The 18,889-nt window shown below is 34.4% G+C and overlaps 1 protein-coding gene across 1 annotated transcript in view; it reads right to left on the minus strand.

The window, feature by feature from the left end:
* Positions 1 to 18,889, minus strand: part of adcy6a (adenylate cyclase 6a) — a 147,029-nt gene that overhangs the window by 49,755 nt on the left and 78,385 nt on the right. The window contains exons 4-5 of the mRNA XM_056448653.1: positions 10,628 to 10,777; positions 3,953 to 4,074 (exon numbers count right to left, since the gene is read on the minus strand). Of these exons, the coding sequence (XP_056304628.1) occupies positions 3,953 to 4,074; positions 10,628 to 10,777 (272 nt within the window). The remainder of the gene's footprint in view (positions 1 to 3,952; positions 4,075 to 10,627; positions 10,778 to 18,889) is intronic.

Below are 18,889 nucleotides of genomic sequence, written 5' to 3' on the forward strand. Positions count from 1 at the left end.
TTAGATAATTTCCCTATTTAAAGCTTGACTCATCCATCATTACATCATGTACTAAGACTGACCAAAAATGAAAACTTGCTATTTTCTAAGTTGATATTTCTAGGAGCTATACTCTCATTCCAGCGTAATAATCAATGATCTACAGAAGCTTTATTATAAGTCAAGCTTTATTATTAAATACGTTTCTGAAATTCTTTGAGCTAGGCTAATGGACTAATCTGATCCAAAATAAACCTTTTTGCAAAAAAAGGAGTGTTAAACATTACTAAAAAGATCCTGTATTGAAATGCTTTTATAATATAGAGCAGGAAACAATCTTTCCAATAAAACAAAATTAGTTAATAGAGACACAACATACTTTACAAAGAAAAGTTTTCATTTAAGGTCTGTTGGGTCAATAACCATCTTTTTTAGGGTGGAATAGCTATCTGAGAAATGTGAATCCCTTGAGCTGTTGCATTCACTATGGCTGTGTAGTAGCAGACGCTGTGGAGCACTTTAATTGAATCACGGCTTCATTTCGCTATCTTCTGGGGTTAGCACTAGCCTAGTGACTGATAATTAACTATTCCCTCTCTCACCATCATTAGCTGACCACCTTTCAAAAGAAAAGCCCCACTGCTCCCATTAGCAGCTGCCAGAGCTGAAAGAGTAGAAGAAGCTCAACAGAAAGAGTGAAGATAAGAAAAGAAAGAAACACATAGCAACAAGAAATGATAAAAGCAGATTAGCTTAGCTAAAGGCTAACACTAATAGTCAAAGGTTGCTAATGCTCTTCAACAATAACATGTTTGATTGAGTAGGATACTTATTTACAACTTAAACTTTTTTTTTCTGAGATAAATATCTCAAATGTGGCTAGTAAACGACTAGCAACCACCCAGATGATCATCGCAAATACAAAGCAACCACCCATTAAAGCCTAACAGCATGTACTACTTCAAATCTATCCATTCATCTAGTAACCACATAACAATGAACACATAACAGACCCAAAATACACCACTTAATATTCATATAAACAGCGAATAGTTACATGCTAATAATGATAGCTAAGTATACTTAAACAGTAACGCTAAAAATGCAACATGCATTCAACACTCTAGTAACCACCAGTGAAACAAACACCCTATCACTTGCCTAACACTCCCTAGTCATAGGATAGCAACCACCTAAGCGTGCGTTTCCGAAAACCATCGTTAGCCAATTAAGGTAGCAAGTTGTGTTGTTACAAACATAGTTTGCTGATTTGGCATTTCCCATCGTTTCAGTGAACATTCGCAAACTGTGTTGCAAATTTTAATGCTCGCGACTACAACTCTGGAGCTGTAGTTAGAAACATAGTTCCTGGCTGTGTTCTATTCCCAGTTAGCCCCCCTATGCCCTATTCGTTTAGAACATTCTAACATTTAAATTTGGACTCTAAGGTCATCACTCTTAGGTGTAATTTGCTTTCAAAGTATTTTTACAGTTCAGTTTTAGCGATCTTCATGTTTACAATTGCTTTCCCTTCATAGTGCACTTTTAAAACATTAATGTCACTTTGAACACAGCCGTGGTTCATGACTAAAGCTATAGGTGATCTATTATTTAAAAGCGGAATTTATGTTATGTCTCCAAAAATTATGAAAACAAAAATCATAGCAACAATTAATGCTTTTAATTTATAGTAGGTTATTTATGAAGTATCTGTACTGTATATGACATGGGCCTGTTGGTTAAAACATTTCTGCAGTGGTTTACATGTGTCAAATTGTAAAATTAGACTTTTCAAAAAATAAATAAATAAATAAACAATAGGTGCGTCCCAAATCGCATACTTATGCACTATTCTACGCCATTTTGTAGTATAAATAGTGTAAGTAGTGCATTCACTCTGAAAACACACTGAAAAATAATAAATGCACTTAAATTACCCGGATGATACACTCATTCAGCCGATAAAATGAAGTGTGTAATAATGGACACTTCACGCACTCAACGACCGCAGCTTTGCTCAGGTAGTGGAAGGGGCGGAGCTATCAGGTGCACATGTTGGATTACTTTATTTATTTTGAATTTGTGAAAGAAAAATTCTCCTACGAGAGTGATTATAGCGCCTCCCGATGGTGAATGCGATTCATGGCAGGTATTATTTGGTAGTTTGGTCATTTATTTCACTACTTTGGTAACCGTCAAACTTTATCAGGGAACGGTTTTAATTTGCGATTAGTAAAAAAACACTAGTGTTCCATTTGGGACGACACTACATACATATACTATGCTTTTGAGTAGGGCTGTGCAAATAATCGAAAATCTGATCTCGATTTTGGTTTCTAATGATTATGAAAAATCATTAATCGAGATAAACGATTATTGCATCATATACCACCCCCTTTCCAGTTGTACACATTTGTTGCTCTGCAAAGCTCAGTTCCACGTGAACATTACTAAAAGCATGTGTTGTAATGTAACTTTTGCAGCACGGGACGCGCATTAGTCATTGATGAACATTCGAATCATTCATGTTTAAAATCGTGAACGAGACCGCATGCTTCTGTGTGTGTGTGCGCGCTTGGCCTCAGAGATGAGCGGAGAACACGCATCTAATGCCATCTTAATGTGAGCGCTTTAATGGTCAAATACATGCACATTGTGTCAGAGTGCGGTGTTTAGTAAATATTCATATTAACTAAACATGAATAAACATGAATGTCAGAGCGCGGTGTTTAGTAAATATTCATATTAACCCTCATTTGTGTAATAAACAAACAAGTTGAGAATCAAAAGACATGTGAAACTTAAACCATATCCGAGCCGCACTATTCTTAAAGTGACAGCACGCTATATTCCTGCTGCCGCCTGTTTCTATTATGAATCAAACAACAAATGGAGAAAATCCCTTACTGCTCTTGACTGCAGGACTTTTTTTCTTACAGTGAAGATGCTTAAAGCACAGCTTGTTTCATATTTTTATTCTGTTGCATTTATTTCCCTTTCCTTATTTACAGGAAGGAAAATAACTGTGCATATATACTGTTAAAGTCAGAATTATTAGCCCTCCTGAATTTTTAGCGACCCTTCCCCCCAATTTCTGTTTAATGTAAAGATTTATTTTCAACCCATTTTTAAACATAACAGATTTAATAACTCATTTCTAATAACTGATTTCTTTTATCTTTGCTATGATGTAAAGTACATTATATTTTACTAGATATTTTTCAAGATACTAGTATGTAGCTTAAAGTGACATTCAAAGGCTTAATTAGGGTAATTAGGCAAGTCATTGTATAACAGTAGTTTCTTCTGCAGACAATCAAAAATATATATTGCTTGAAGGGGCTAATAATATTGACCTTAAAATAGGTCTCAAAATATTAAAAACTGCTTGTATTCTGGTTGAAATAAAACAAATAAGCCTTTCTCCAGAGGAAAAAATATTATAGGAAATACTGTTAAAAATTCCTGTTAAACATAATTTGGGAAATATTTATATATATATATATATATATATATATATATATATATATATATATATATATATATATATATATATATATATATATATATATATATATAAATCACAGGAGGGCGAATGATTTTGACTTCAACTGATAATCGTTTTGAATAATCGTGATTACAATTATGACCAAGATAATCGTGATTATGATTTTTCCCATAATCGAGCAGCCCTACTGTTGAGTGTGTAAGTGCATAAGTACAAAAAGTTCAGCCGCGAGTTACGTTGTTCTTTAGGAAACGCACCCCAGAAGGTCTTGGCAACAGTCTAGCAACCAAACAGAACATAGCAACAGCCTAGCCACGTACACATCTATGGATTTTACACTTTCTAGCTGTTTCAGACTTGACGATTTCAAGATTTCAAGATTTGACAACTATTTCAAACTTTCTATCTTGCCAGGCCAATAGAAGAAACCCTTGGCATGGTTTGACATGCGACAGCGATGCTCACCTGACATTGTCGTGCTTCTGTATGTAGATCTTGTGAAACATCATGTCTTCTTTTTTAGCGTTGATGTCAGCCTTCATTTCCATGGCAACATGCCTCGGTAAGACAGACAGCAACAGGCGCTCCTGAAAATTGTAGAGAAGAGAAGAGAAGAGAAGAGAAGAGAAGAGAAGAGAAGAGAAGAGAAGAGAAGAGAAGAGAAGAGAAGAGAAGAGAAGAGAAGAGAAGAGAAGAGAAGAGAAATGAGCAAAACTTTCTACAAGGCACTACTGACATCCTAGCTAACAGGGAACATTCCTATAACTCTTAATAATGTATTTAAAGTCACTGTGAAGTCAAAATAAAGTTTTTAGATGTTTGTATTACTATGTTGGTCTTAAGGATATCTATAAGCTAGTGTGCTCCAAATACAATTCGCATTGTAAGATTTAAACATCCAAAGCTTGCAGTTTGTCACTTCCATCTAAATGATTAAACGATTAGTTTTTGATGTCAACTCATGCTTTAGTTTCTCATTAAATCTACTGACCAATCAAATGCTCTCTAGTAACTGATATGTCCCACCCCTTTCACAACGCTTTTGTGCTTGAGCTCAACCACTCTCACTGGCAGAGCTGTGATAAAATGAAATGCTCTTGGCTGTTTTTGGAGAAGCTTTGTCTTGCCCTGTCTTCATGTTTCCATTCAATTTAGGCCATGCATTGAACAAGCACATTTCAAAGCAATAAAAAAAAAAACTTTAAAGGTTAAAGGCAAAACATTCTTTAAATAAAGGCTGTTGTCATGATTACCAGCGATCTCTAACCACCAGAGGTCGCTGGTAAGCACTCACCCTCACAATAACCTATGGACTACAAATCCACCATTCATGGACTACATTTTCATACATGCACTCCGTTCCACAAACACACATGCTTCCTCATTTTCACTGATTACACTTGCACCAGCTGAGGATTGTCAGAGACTGATTACACACACTATTTAAACATCACACACACTACCTGCCTTTGCTGAATCTTGTTAGCTGTAAAGTGATATTACAACGCATTTCTCCTAGTCTGGTTTCTCCGTGTTTTGATCTTTGCCTGGTTTCCCTTTCTCCTTGTCTGTCGCCTGTCTACCGACCTCTCGCCTGTGTTTGACTATGATTCTGGACTACCTTTATACATCTGTTTGCACCTGTGTTGACCATTGCCTCCCTAACTTTGAATACACCTGCATGTGGATCCTAAACCTCAGTTGTCTCTGTCACTCCCCGTGTTACAGCTGTGGAGCACTCTTACAGCATTGCTAATTTTTAACATACATTAAGACAATGCTAAGAATAAATTATTATTATTTTAAATTTTGATATAAATAAATGGATTGCTTCTCTATGGCCAAACTAAATAAACAAAGAAACAAAATGAATGAAAAATTCTGACCATTCAAATATAGCATCCCAATGATTTAGCATCTCAAAATGATACAGTTGAACATTCTGCTAATTAAGTCACATGACATGCTGTGTTTTTCTGTAGCGCGATTTCTGACAGACTGCCTTTTATTGTGAGTTGCTGAATGCAAATGTAAACATCAATAAAAACAAAGGATCAAATTATGTCAGATGCACAAAAAATCTGAAACATCTCCTCCAGTAAGTTATGATGACATATTCAATTAGATTAAATTAGTTTTTTGTAAATCAATCAAATGGCAACAATGTGCAATACTGGAACGTGCAATATTGCATTGGGTTAGCTAGCTAGCAAAGTCAGCCGTGAACTTTTAACAACATGAAAGCTAGTATTATAATGTTGATTAGTTGTATGTTAATGTCATTTGCATTATGGACAAATTTTAATGGCAGTACTACTTTTGAATAGATATGAATACAGGGAACAGAGTATTAGCGAGTACCATTATGTTCAATGGTAAGTGAAACAAGAAAAGGACAGAACTGGCTCTACCTGCAGGTGAAATTGAGGATGAGATGGGTTTTATTGACCATGAGAATGATGCAGACTGGACATTTGATAGAGACAGTTCAGGTAAGTTAGCTCAGAGGCAGATAAGACAGGCGTAGTATAGTATATAGTCTACTTTATAAGTATTGTTAGCTAGGCAGAATTTAATGTTGCTTTAATTTTTGACTATTAAAAATGTTCTTTCAAAATAACATTCAAAAATAATTCTGAATGATTTTTTCATAAGTTTCAAAATGTCAAAAAACAAACATTCTTAAAATATATGTTTTCGAATGTTGAAATAACGTTTACATTCTAATGATGTGTTCAAATTAATTTACACAACATTAACATTCACATAACCAAAAAAAGGGGCAATGCAGTGGCGCAGTCGGTAGTGCTGTCACCTCACAGCAAGAAGGTCGCTGGTTCGAGCCTCGGCTGGGTCAGTTGGCGTTTCCGTGCGGAGTTTGCATGTTCTACCTGCGTTCGCATGGGTTTCCTCCGGGTGCTCCGGTTTCCCCCACAGTCCAAGACATGTGGTACAAGTTAATTGGGTAGGCTAAATTGTCCATAGTGTATGTGTGTGAATAAGTGTGTATGTGTTTCCCAGTGATGGGTTGCAGCTGGAAGGGCATCCGCTGCGTAAAGCAAAGTTATAAGTTGGCAGTTCATTCCGCTGTGGCGACCCCAGATTAATAAAGGGACTAATCCGAAAAGAAATTGAACGAATGAATGAATAACCAAAAAGAAGCACTCTTGATACATTCGAAATTAAATGTTTTGAATGTATAAAAACATTTTAATAACCTAATTAAGCATTACAAATTTTAACATACATTAAGACAATGCTGAGAATAAATAGTTTAAATATTAAATTTTTAAAATGTTGAAATTAACAAATGGCTTGCTTCTGTATGGCCAACCTAAATAAACAAAGAAACAAAAAAAGTTTCATAGATGATATAAATATAGCACCCCAATGATGTTTTCAAAATGATACAATTGAACATTACGCTAATGTTCACATAAGCAAAAATACTATTGATTTATTTATGGGTGTTGTGAATTTACCATTCTCATGTCTTCAAAATTATGGAATGTTCCCTTATTGTGGAATATTTACATCCCAATACAGTTTTAGTAGCAAAATCTTCAAATGTAATATGTAAAAACTTCAGATGTTCATAAAGTAAAAAAATGTTAATCTAACATTAACATAAAAAGTTGTGAAAGTAAAACATTGCATATTTTAAATGTCAAAATTCAAGTTTAATATTATTGTGATGTTAATAAAAATGACAGAATAGTGTTCACATAACTTTCTTCAATTAAAAAAAATTAAGTTTTATTAAAAAAATTTTAAATAAATGTTTGAATTTTTGACTAGTTACAGCTTCCTTTATAAATTAAAAATGACATTTTTAACATTTTAAAAATAATTAGAAAACAAAAACAAACAAAAAATTGATGTTTTCGAATTATTATTATTATTATTATTATTATTATTATTATTATTATTATTATAGCTCAGGGATGTTCAAGGACAGCATGTCTGTGCACATTCTAAAGATTTTAGATCTGTTTTTGAATAAAGGGTTGGAAATGAATGCTTTTCATCGATTAATCAAAAAATTAATCCACCGATTAATTTATTATTAAAATAATCATTAGTTGCCACCCTAAATCTCATAACATTATAATAAATAAATTTAAAAAAATGTTAATCAATATTTTTAGAACTTGTTTTTGTTGAAAATATGTTCCTAAGCATTTTAAAATATATTCATAGAATAGGCTATTTTTATAGAATTTCATTTTACCTTATGAGACACAACTTTTTGGAAGTTACAGCATGAAACTCACAGGAATGTCATGCAATAGAAATCACCGATTATTACAGGAATTCCATTCAACTAGGACTGTCACACTGTCACTACAAAAATAAAACATTTATAAATTATTTTGATTTAAAAAAACATTATAAATACTACAAATTATGGAAAAAATATCAATAACTTCCTAAAATATGTAAAAAAAAATTGTTGTCCAATGTAACTTGAATAGAGAGGCAGAGAGAGAGAAAGTTTGTAACATTGAATCCACTGAAGGCAAACTGAACCCAAGTGCAGTTTATTTTACAACTGAGCTAATTCAAAACAAACAGAACTAAGCGATGACGTGAATTACACTCGACCTAAACAAACCCGACCAGAAACTATAACAGAAGTCATCAACAGCAAGCTACAGTCAACAAAGCTCAACAAGAGGCATGGCAAACATGAGGGCTATAAATATACATGAGCTAATGGGTTAACGAGGAACACCTGAAAACAATTAAGAGAAGAACAGAAACACGATGAGCACAAAACTGCACAGAAGTCTTGCCCTGCATACAAACATACTTCTCTGTTTTACAGTGTGCAAAAAAAAAAAAAACAGTATGTCCGCAGAGTAGTACATTACAGATTTAAAGGGGACCTATTATGCACAAGTCACTTTTATAAAGGCTTTAAACATAGTTGTGTGGAAACAGTGTGTGCATATAACCAGTTTCTAATGGTAAAAATGTATTACTTTTATTTTTTTATAATCACACTTGATAAAAACAGTCTGCAGAAACACTTTGATTGACATTTTCCATTTGTACGTGTCATCAGAGGGTGAAAGCTCCGCCCATTAATGACAATCTCTCCCTCATTAGCATCGGATGTTAGTCTTGTTTTCCAATCTGCCGCTATGCTGACACACGGGCATTTGTAGCTCTGCGCTCTTTCGAAAAGAGCACAATCTCATTTGAATTTAACATTTGACAGTCACCATAATGGCACGATTAGCATCAAAGCCTAGAAGGGCCAGTTTCAAACAGTTTTAAAACATTCACCTACACACACTACAAACTGAACTACACTGTTCCTATTTACTATGACCTTTTATGTGAAGCTGCCTTGACACAATCTACATTGTACAAGCGCTATACAAATAAAGGTGAATTGAATTGAATTGAATCTAAGGACAACAGAGAGTTATTTTACATCTCATAAGTGGATGACTTCAGGTGAAAGTCATGACTACACCAATACATTGAGATACTAGTAATTTTCCATTCATTCTAGTACTTATTGCATAGCTACTAGTGCTCATTCCTTAAATACCAGTTCTTATTCTTTAGGTACTGGTATTCATTAGATAATCCTTTTTATTTATAGATACTATTAAAATATTATATTGCATATTACTTAGTAACCTGACACAAGTACTTTTTAGTAAGAAGTAAAGTCCCATTCAGAATAGAGGCGTGAGCATCGCTGAAGCAGCAGTGCTGCGAAAATTTCAGCGTTGGGTCTATTTTAGCCACGCTGCTCACGCTCAATTAAAGTGACAGTGCATTGATAATGACCAAAAACACATTGAATGACAGTAAAAAGTAACAATTTTACCCAATAAATGCACCGATAGAATCCACTGATTTTTATAGTCAATCAAATGAACTTAAACGATTAAAAACGGCAACAAATATTTATTTGGGCCCTAACTACAAAACCAAATTCAAAACAATTTTAGTAAGAGATTTGCTTGGTAAGTTGCATTAGTTTGATCATGTATAAATATCACTATAACTATATTGTATCGATATTATTATAACTATAGGCCTACAGTACATCATCCTGACAATCAAAAATATAATGACATGATAACACAGGCGATTGTCCTCCAAGTGCACCTTAAAAGACATGAATGACACTTCTCAGAGGGTGAGAAGCATACAGTTCTTTAGGATCTATACAATTTGTAAAATAAAGAGTTGCAGGTTAAGGAAACAGCATAGGAGGGAATTGCCGCGGGCCTTGGTGCAGATGAAAAGTTTTAATAAAGTGTATTCATAGATAGATAGGAAACTAGATGGAATAGACAGAGATAGATTGATCTCTGCAGCAGCTGCCGATGAGTTGCGTGCTGCAGAAGCAGTCGGTGTGAAAGGCAAATGTCTGCACGCTGCTTCTTTTTTTTCATTTTTCGTGTTACGCTTTCAATGGGCAGTGTGTATTTCGGAGACCCTCCTCCACCCCAGCGGGGTGACTACATATATATTAGGGGACTACATATATATTATGTTTGCAGCAGCATCGTGCTATAGCCTCAGACTGTGTGTTTGTGAATATACTGGCAGTAGCAAGTCTCGGTTCTTGCTCTGCTATAATAATCAAGCAGCGTAACAGATTTATGCCACCAAGACTAAACGCATCAACATTTCCATATACATATTACCATACTAAATCTGAGAGTTTTCATGACAGAATAGTATCTAATGAATAAGTACTAGTATCTTAAAAAGTATTAGTACCTAAATAAATAAAAACAGATACTAGGATGCTGTATATATTTGACAATAGAACTATAGTTCAAATGGCAGCACAACTCTTTGCTTCAGTGGCATAGGGAGCTCAAGCTCAAAAGTTGAAATTGGTGAAAAAGTTGAAATTGGCATTTTCCATGTGGTTTTAGATGCAATATGTGTACAGTCCCTAAAGGTACTGCTGGCAGTGGAAACACAAGCCTGCATCAGGGTGTCCTATACTGAACCATAATGTTAAAGAACTACATTTCATATAGTACACTATATATTCATAGAGAACTATATTTTAAACAGGATTCAATCAGAAGGTTTGAATGAATCTTTGAATGAAAAAAACTGTCATTAAGAAGAGACTGGTTGTTGTCCTTTACTGACCTGCTGTTGGTTTTCTCTCTGCAGGTGCAGTCGGGCCTGGATGTATCCACGTGTCTCCTGAAAGGCCTGTCTCTGAGACACCTCTGCTGGGTAATGTGTGCAGATCCCAATGATGTTGGTGCACAGGAAGATCAACACGTTTGCGCTCAGCTGTGGAGGGAAAACAAAAAACAGATTCAGTGTCAATAGCTATCGTTGTTTTAATGCACATTTTAAAGTATAGCATTAGAAACAAATTATGCAAATGCAGAACAAAAAGATCACTAACACTTAATAAAAAGTACATTTGTGTAAAAAGCTGCTTTTTAACTGACATAGCAAAAAATGTCACTAATGTGACTCATCGACTGCTTTTACTGATCAGTTCCCAGATTATTAAATCGATCAAACAACTTCATCGAAATGTAACTTCACATTTGGGTTTGTTTCTTTAGTATAATAAAAAGGAAATAGTTCAGTAGTAAATACTTTTATTGAAGAACTCCATTGCAAATTTATGTTCTTATAATGGAATCATACAAATAAAACTTTACAATAAAAAATTTAATTGGAGAAATAAAATGTAAACAATAATAATAACAAGACAAAAACAAAATCAATTCAATGGTAAAAACTGATGAAGGCAAAATAAACATACAATCATAGGTTTGTAGACGATAACCCAAGTATCAATCACAAACCTATTTTCTTGCATTTTGGAGGCAAGTCCATATACAAAGTATTAATTGTGAACAATAAATGCAGCACAATGCATGCTTTTTGTTATTTCAGCACATTGAGTACCAACAGCTTGTGCAAGAGCAGCGGCTGAATCTGGGTTTGCAAGCTTACAAAAAAAAACTAGTCATTTTGCCAATCAAATCTGCCCATTGACCTATCAAAACTAGCCTAAAACCAACCCAATGACCAATTAAAACCAACCCAAATGACTAATTAAATCTAGCACAAAACTAACCCAGCTGCCAATCAAACTTAGCCGAATTTTCAATCAAAACAAGCCCAAAGGCTAATCAAAACTAGCCCAAAGCTAGCCCAATGGCCAATCAAACATAGCCCAATGATCAACGTAAAGAAGCCCATAACTATCCCAATGGCAAATCAAAATGAGTCCAATGACCAATCAAAATCAAAACTAGCCTAATGGCTAATAAAAGCAAGTCCAATGACCAATCAAAACTAGCCCAATGGCCAATCAAATCTAGCCTAATGATCAACCTAAACAAGCCCAAACCTAGCACAATGGCCAATCAAAATCAAAGCTAGCCCAATGGCCAATTAAAACAAGTCCAATGACCAATCAAAACCAGCCAAATGCTAGCCCAATGGCCAATCAAATCTAGTCCAAAGATCAACCTAAACAATTAAACAATTAAAACAATGGTCATGCAATGGTCGGCGCAATAGTCTAGTGGTTAGCGCGCTGACATATGGTGCATTAGCACTTCAGGACATCTCGAGTTCGAATCCCGGCTTGAGGACATTTCCCATCCCTAACCCCTCTCTCTCCCACTTCACTTCCTTGTTGAAATACTGTCCTATCCACTTAATAAAGGCAAAAAGGCCTTATAATGAGCAAATCAAAACTAGCCAAATGCTAGCCCAATGGCCAATCAAATCTAGCCCAGTGGTAAACCTAAACAAGCCTAAATCTAGCCAAATGCCAATCAAAATGAGTCCAATGACCAATCAAGATCAAAACTATCTCAAAACTATCCCAATGGCTAATAAAAACAAGTCCAATGACCAATCAAATCTAGCCCAATGATCAACCTAAACAAGCCCCAAACTAACCCATTGGCCAATCAAAATAAAAGTTAGCCCAATGGCCAATTAAAATGAGTTCAATGACCAATCAAAACTTGCCCAATGCTAGCCCAACGGCCAACCAAATCGTGCCAAATGATCAACCTAAACAACCCCAAATCTAGCCCAATGGCAATCAAAATTAGTCTTATGACCAATCAAAATCAAAACTAGCCCAATAGCTAATAATAACAAGTCCAATTACCTATCCAAACTAGCCGAATAGCCAATCAAATCTGGCCCAACGATCAACCTAAACAAGCCCCAAACTAGCCAATCAAAATCTAAACTAGCATAAAACTACCCCAATGGTCAATCAAAATCAAAACTAGCCCAATGACCAATCAACACAAATCCAATGACCAATAAATACTAGCCCAGTGACCAAACAAAACTAACCCAAAACTAGGAAAGCTTTTTCCACAATTAACACACATAACATAAAATGAGACAGACTAAAATATATGAATTGACAACGATCACACAACGAAAACACATTTGAAAATATTTTGTGTAATTTGCACTTGGGAAAATGAAGCCTATATAGTACTTTAGATCTAGAGAGCTGATTGAGACGCACCCCTAGATTTTTTCTAATTTTCAAATGTTATATCTAATGATGACAAGCAGAGCCCAAATAAGCAAAAAGGGGGTTGCTTCTTTTTTTCTGAGATTTCCTTCACATTAGGATGAAAACTCAGCTACTGTTTCTCAGCTGAACCTTTCAACAAAAAACAGCTTTAGCTCAGCGCTTTGGAATCCTGGGACATCTGTCGTCCTCCGCTGCAGTATGGGAAGAAAAGGCCACCTCTGACCCGCAGAGGCTCTTCCTGTGGAGGAGTTTACACTCGGGGAGCCAGAGAGAAGAGCTAAAAATGGAGCCTGAAGCACAGCCAACAGTGTGGCTTCCTCTGGCTGAAGGAGAGCAGGGGCTGATGGAACGGTGATGAGGGTTACTGCAGGTCACATGGTTCACACCAGCACACTGACTGCCAGACACTTGGTGGGCTGTTTCCTAAAAACTCCTTTTAAAATGTATGCTGAATTATTACTTCCGGGTCACTAGGACAGGACATCTATATATTATGTGGCTGCGAGAAAGCGAAAATAACCTGGAAAACATCAAGAAACAGGAGCTTCAACATTTCTGTGCCACATTACTTTTAATTAACAGGTTTTAATAGTTTACGTGCAAACTTATTAAAATTTATATATTTTTTAATTATTAAAATTATTCATACAGTTCAGCTCATTTTATTATTTTTATTAGCCACCCTGACCAATTTACATTTTTTAAACATGGTTTTACATGGTACAGTAATAATAATAAGCCATATAATACATATAATATAAAACGTTTTTCGAGAAATCCATAATGCAATTCGAAAGCACAAATAAACAGAAAATTGTCATTTTGGCTTAAAATGTTTGGTGCATCCCTATTTTGATCAATTTAATGCATTTAAGAATAGAATTCTTTTTAAAAATGAATGAAGGAATAATGACTAATAAATAAAATGCTGACCTCAAACTTTGGAAATAGTGTATTTGCAACAAAATAATAATAAAGACAGTAGTAATAAAAAACACATATAAGTTTGCCCAAATATTTTTTATCGTATGTGTATAAATAAATTAAGAATTAAAATATTTTGAACACTGAAAAAACACTCCTTTAAAATAAAATACCATTACATAAAGAAGGCTTCTTTCTAATATTTTTGTTATTTCACATTAAGACACTACTTGACAAAAGTCGTATCGATCCCAGTTGCAAGAGCAACAAAACTTGACTTCTAGTTGATCATTTGGAAAAGTGTCAGAAGGTAGATTTTTCAGAAGAATCATGTGTTGAACTGCATCCCAATTATCACACGTACTGCAGAAGACCTAGTGGAACCAACATGGACCCAAGATTCTCACAGTTACATTCAGTTTCGAGGTGTGTGAGTGGATGGCAACATCAACAACCTGAGGTATCAAGACATTTGTGCTGCCATTACATTACAAACCACAGAAGAGGGCAAATTCTTCAGCAGGATAGCGCTACTCACACGTCAGCCTCCACATCAAAGTTCCTGAAAGCAAAGAAGGTTAAAGTTCTCCAGCATTGGCCAGCCCAGTCACCAGATATAAATATTATTGAGCATGTCTGGGGTAAGTTTAAGGAGGAGACATTGAAGATGAATCCAAAGAATCTTGATGAACTCTGGGAGTCCTGCAAGAACGCTTTCTTTGACATTCCAGATGACTTTATTAATAAGTTATTTGAGTCATTGCAGAGATGTGTGGATGCAGTCCTCCAAGCTCATGGGAGTCATACACAATATTCATTCTTTCTCCACTACACCAAGACTTTATATTCTATACTCTATTTCTGTTAAGTTCTGCAAAGTCAGACCTTACTATCCTGATTACATAATTCAAAATCAAGACATGATCATATTTTATTTTGGTAAAATAATCATAATCTAGAGCCATTTGCCTCTCATATACGCCATTTCTGATACCAAATGATCAACTAGAAGTAAAATTATTATTTGTTGATCCTAAAACTTGGATAGGCGACAAGACTTTTGTTAGGTAGTGTATATCTGTGACATTAAATAAAAAAGAATCATTATTTAGTCTATAATTTGACATTTTATGTTTGCAGGTTTAAAAAAAGCTATTTACTTTATATACTATTTACTTGCATTCAATATGTTTGACCACATACAGAAAAAAAAGTAAACATAAAAATGAAATAAAATTAATTACAGTCTTGATCAAACTCCTCTTGTCTAAATGATCTACTTTTATATCTAGCTTCAAAATAAACAATAATAGACATCATTTCATATCTCCCTAACTCAATATTTTTGCATTAAGCGATCAGTAATCAGCACTTAGAGAAAAGATGGTCAGTAATCAGTCAAAACCAGTCAATCCACAGGGTAAGTCATGACCATCTGATATTAAGAGCACACTATAAAGGAAAATAATTTCTCAGTTCTACTTTACTGTGTCAAACAGGCCCGTTTATTAGCAGCCGTATTAATCTAATAGGCTCTTATGGCTGACTGGAGTGTTACGAGTCTGAATTTATCTGAAGGGATAGAGATGCACTGTTGTACTGTACACTGCATAAAACAATACACATAAACATAAAACAATAGACTTGACAAACAGCTCTGCATAAGAAATGAGAAATGTGTGTGTGTGTGTGTGTGTGTGTGTGTGTGTGTGTGCGTGTGTGTGTGTGTGTGTGTGTGTGTCTCTGACATTAGGCAGATGGCTGTGAGCTCTGTTTACATTAGACTTTCTGTTCAAGCAAAACCAGGTCTGGTCTTTATGTGTGTGTGTGTGTGTGTGTGTGTGTGTGTGTGTGTGTGTGTGTGTGTGTGTGTGTGTGTGTGTGTGTGTGTGTCACAGAAAAAAAATTATGTATGCTTTTAGTCATGCTCTCTGACCCACACAGCACCTAAATGCACCACATACTGTAAAATGTGTTGTGCTCAAATATAGTGCAATGTGTAAAAGAAAACATGGACTGAGAAATATTTGAAATATTAATATAAAATATTAAAATATTACAAGAAAAGCATAAAATGTTTTTATTATATAAAACTATTAGCAAAAATTTATAAATGTTAAAAACAGGCGGAAATATTGAATAGTGTTTAATATGATATTTAACATTATTTAATACTTTGCAGTTTTTTTGTAGTTATCATTCATGTATATATATAATATATATATATATATATATATATATATATATATATATATATATATATATATATATATATATATATATATATATATATATATATTAGGTGGGCATATATACACTTATTTTGTAATCAAGATTAATCTCACTGTAATCTTGGAATTAATCTACATTAAAATGGTTCATTTGAATTCTGCCGAAGGCATTCAGAATATGTGTGCTACCCAAATAATAAATCTTTGAGAATGAGTTTCTCAAGCCAGGTGGTGCCTTAGACTAGGGGCTCATCTCCTATTTCCAAAATGCATCACAAACTGCTTGAGAAACTGTTCTACTATGAAAATTGGTGATGAAAATAAATTATGTTCAATAAGATGTACTTGTGTTTACTAACTGCTTATTCAGTTAAACATGAATTTTGAACTGTAGGTCTGCATGAGTTCGAAACAGCAATTTTTGATTACCTTAATGCGACTAAAGTCATAACTGAACTAAACAGAAATGGAATTAAGACATGTGGAGTATGCATATATTAGTGGCATTATTGAAGTAAACACTGCAATCTAACTATTACCACCATGTAGGACTTTTTGCCATATTTTCTGACAAGATTCACACACGCGGCGGTCAGTAAAGGACCACTCAGACATACACACACCAACACACACACATCGCGAAATGCAGAAGTTTTTTTCTTTCCATTCGGCGTACGTTGTTAAATTCCATAACACTCTCACCTTACTCCTTTTTTTGCGTCTAATACAACAGTCACGGGGGAATGAATGAAATATTCATGAGTTAAAGTGAAACTGAGATGAGCTAAAGTGAAAGTCACCCAAAATTACAGGAAACTCTTACATGAAAGCACTTCACGTAAACACCTTATTGTCTATTAAGGCAAATAAATAGATTACAGATGTCCATAACGTAGTCAGTAGTGTCTTCGAAGTAAGTGAAAGATCAAGAAGGGCATCCTGCTAATTTGATTCAGAAGGGCACTTGTTTGTCAGACGGCTCACTGGTCAGGTATACATCTGCGCTAAAATATCAAGGTGAAAGTCATCATAGCTTGCGTAGAGTAGACTCAGCGCCCAACCCAACTTTGAGAATAGATTAACGGCGATATTTTTTTTTTATTGCCCGATAAGAGTCTCACATTAACGCAGATACATACATATATATATATATATATATATATATATATATATATATATATATATATATATATATATATATATATATATATATATATGTATATATATATGTATATATATATATATATATATGTATATATATATATATTTATATATATATATATATATATATATATATATATATATATATATATATATATATATATATATATATATATATATATATTAGTGGTGTAACAGATCACAAATCTCACGATTTGGATCATACCATGGTTTTTGAGTCACGAATCGGAAAATTTTTTGCATCAGCAAAAAAGGGAGGAGACAAATGTCATTTGCTTTCCATTTATACAAAAACATTACTGCAAAAACCATTAGTTTTAACAAACAGAACTTAGAACCTGTAATTTTAATAAAAAATACAAATCAACGTTGGTGCCAATAGCCTAGTGGTTAGTGCGTCAACACATAGCACCAAGGTGCTACGGCGACCTGAGTTCGATTCCTGGCTCGAGGTCCTTTGCCGATCCTTCCCCTCTCTGCTCCCCATACTTTCCTGTCTGTAAAATCTCCACTGTCCTATCCCAATAAAGGTGAAAACCCCTAAAAAATTATTATAAAATAAGAACCAAGAAAGAAACAGCTGAAAAAAAGGAAAATATTCAATACGAAATATGTCCTTTGCTATTGTTACTGATAATACTAAATATAGAAATCTAACATATTGTACAACATATCATATTTATTTTTAATGAATGATTCAACAATTCACACATAAAGCTTCATGTTTCATTATAGGTGAATCATTTTTGAAAACCTATTCAGTGACATAATTTTGATGGTTGTTTGTTGCCACCCATTGGTTATACATTGTAATTGCTACAACATTCACCAGCATCAAGTTCCATTAAACCAGGGGTCTCAAACTCAAATTGGCAGGGAGTCAGATTAGTGACTGCTTCCTAGAGTTCTTCCCTAGAGTATCAAACCTCCTTTTTGTTTTTTGTTGTAAATATTGAAGGGGTAGTTTTAATTGCTATAAAAATACTTCAATTTAACAATAGGCATAATAATATAATAATAATATGATAATAATGCATATGAAGAATAATGAGACCATTTGAAGTAAATATTAGCAAAATGATCATATCTACACCACGAGCGTAACAGATAAGCCATGAAGTGTTTGTACAACAAAATACAGGCGGTATAAAACTGATTATAATCAAATGTAGCTTTAGTAAAAACATTTAAATCAGCCCCAGAAATAAACTGCATGAGCATTACTCTCGACTGCACACTGAGAAAAACTGAAAGTAACTTGAATACATAGTGCAGTATTTTAAATGTCCAGTTGGGAGTCAAAACCACAAGTGGCAATATGCGACTGCACAACAATGATAGTGATTCAAAAATGTATGTTTTATTGGGCTGAATCTCGTTATATTTTTAACATCAGTTGCGGGTTGGATGGAGGAGGAGGGGGGCCGCAAATGGCCCGCGGGCTGGCAGTTTGAGACCCCTGCATTAAACAGTGATTTTAATCTTTACCATAAAAATCTGTGTTTATATCTAAACTATAAACTGTTCTCC

This window comes from Danio aesculapii, chromosome 23 (assembly GCF_903798145.1).
Source record: "Danio aesculapii chromosome 23, fDanAes4.1, whole genome shotgun sequence".
In the NCBI taxonomy this organism is placed as follows: Eukaryota; Metazoa; Chordata; class Actinopteri; order Cypriniformes; family Danionidae; genus Danio; species Danio aesculapii.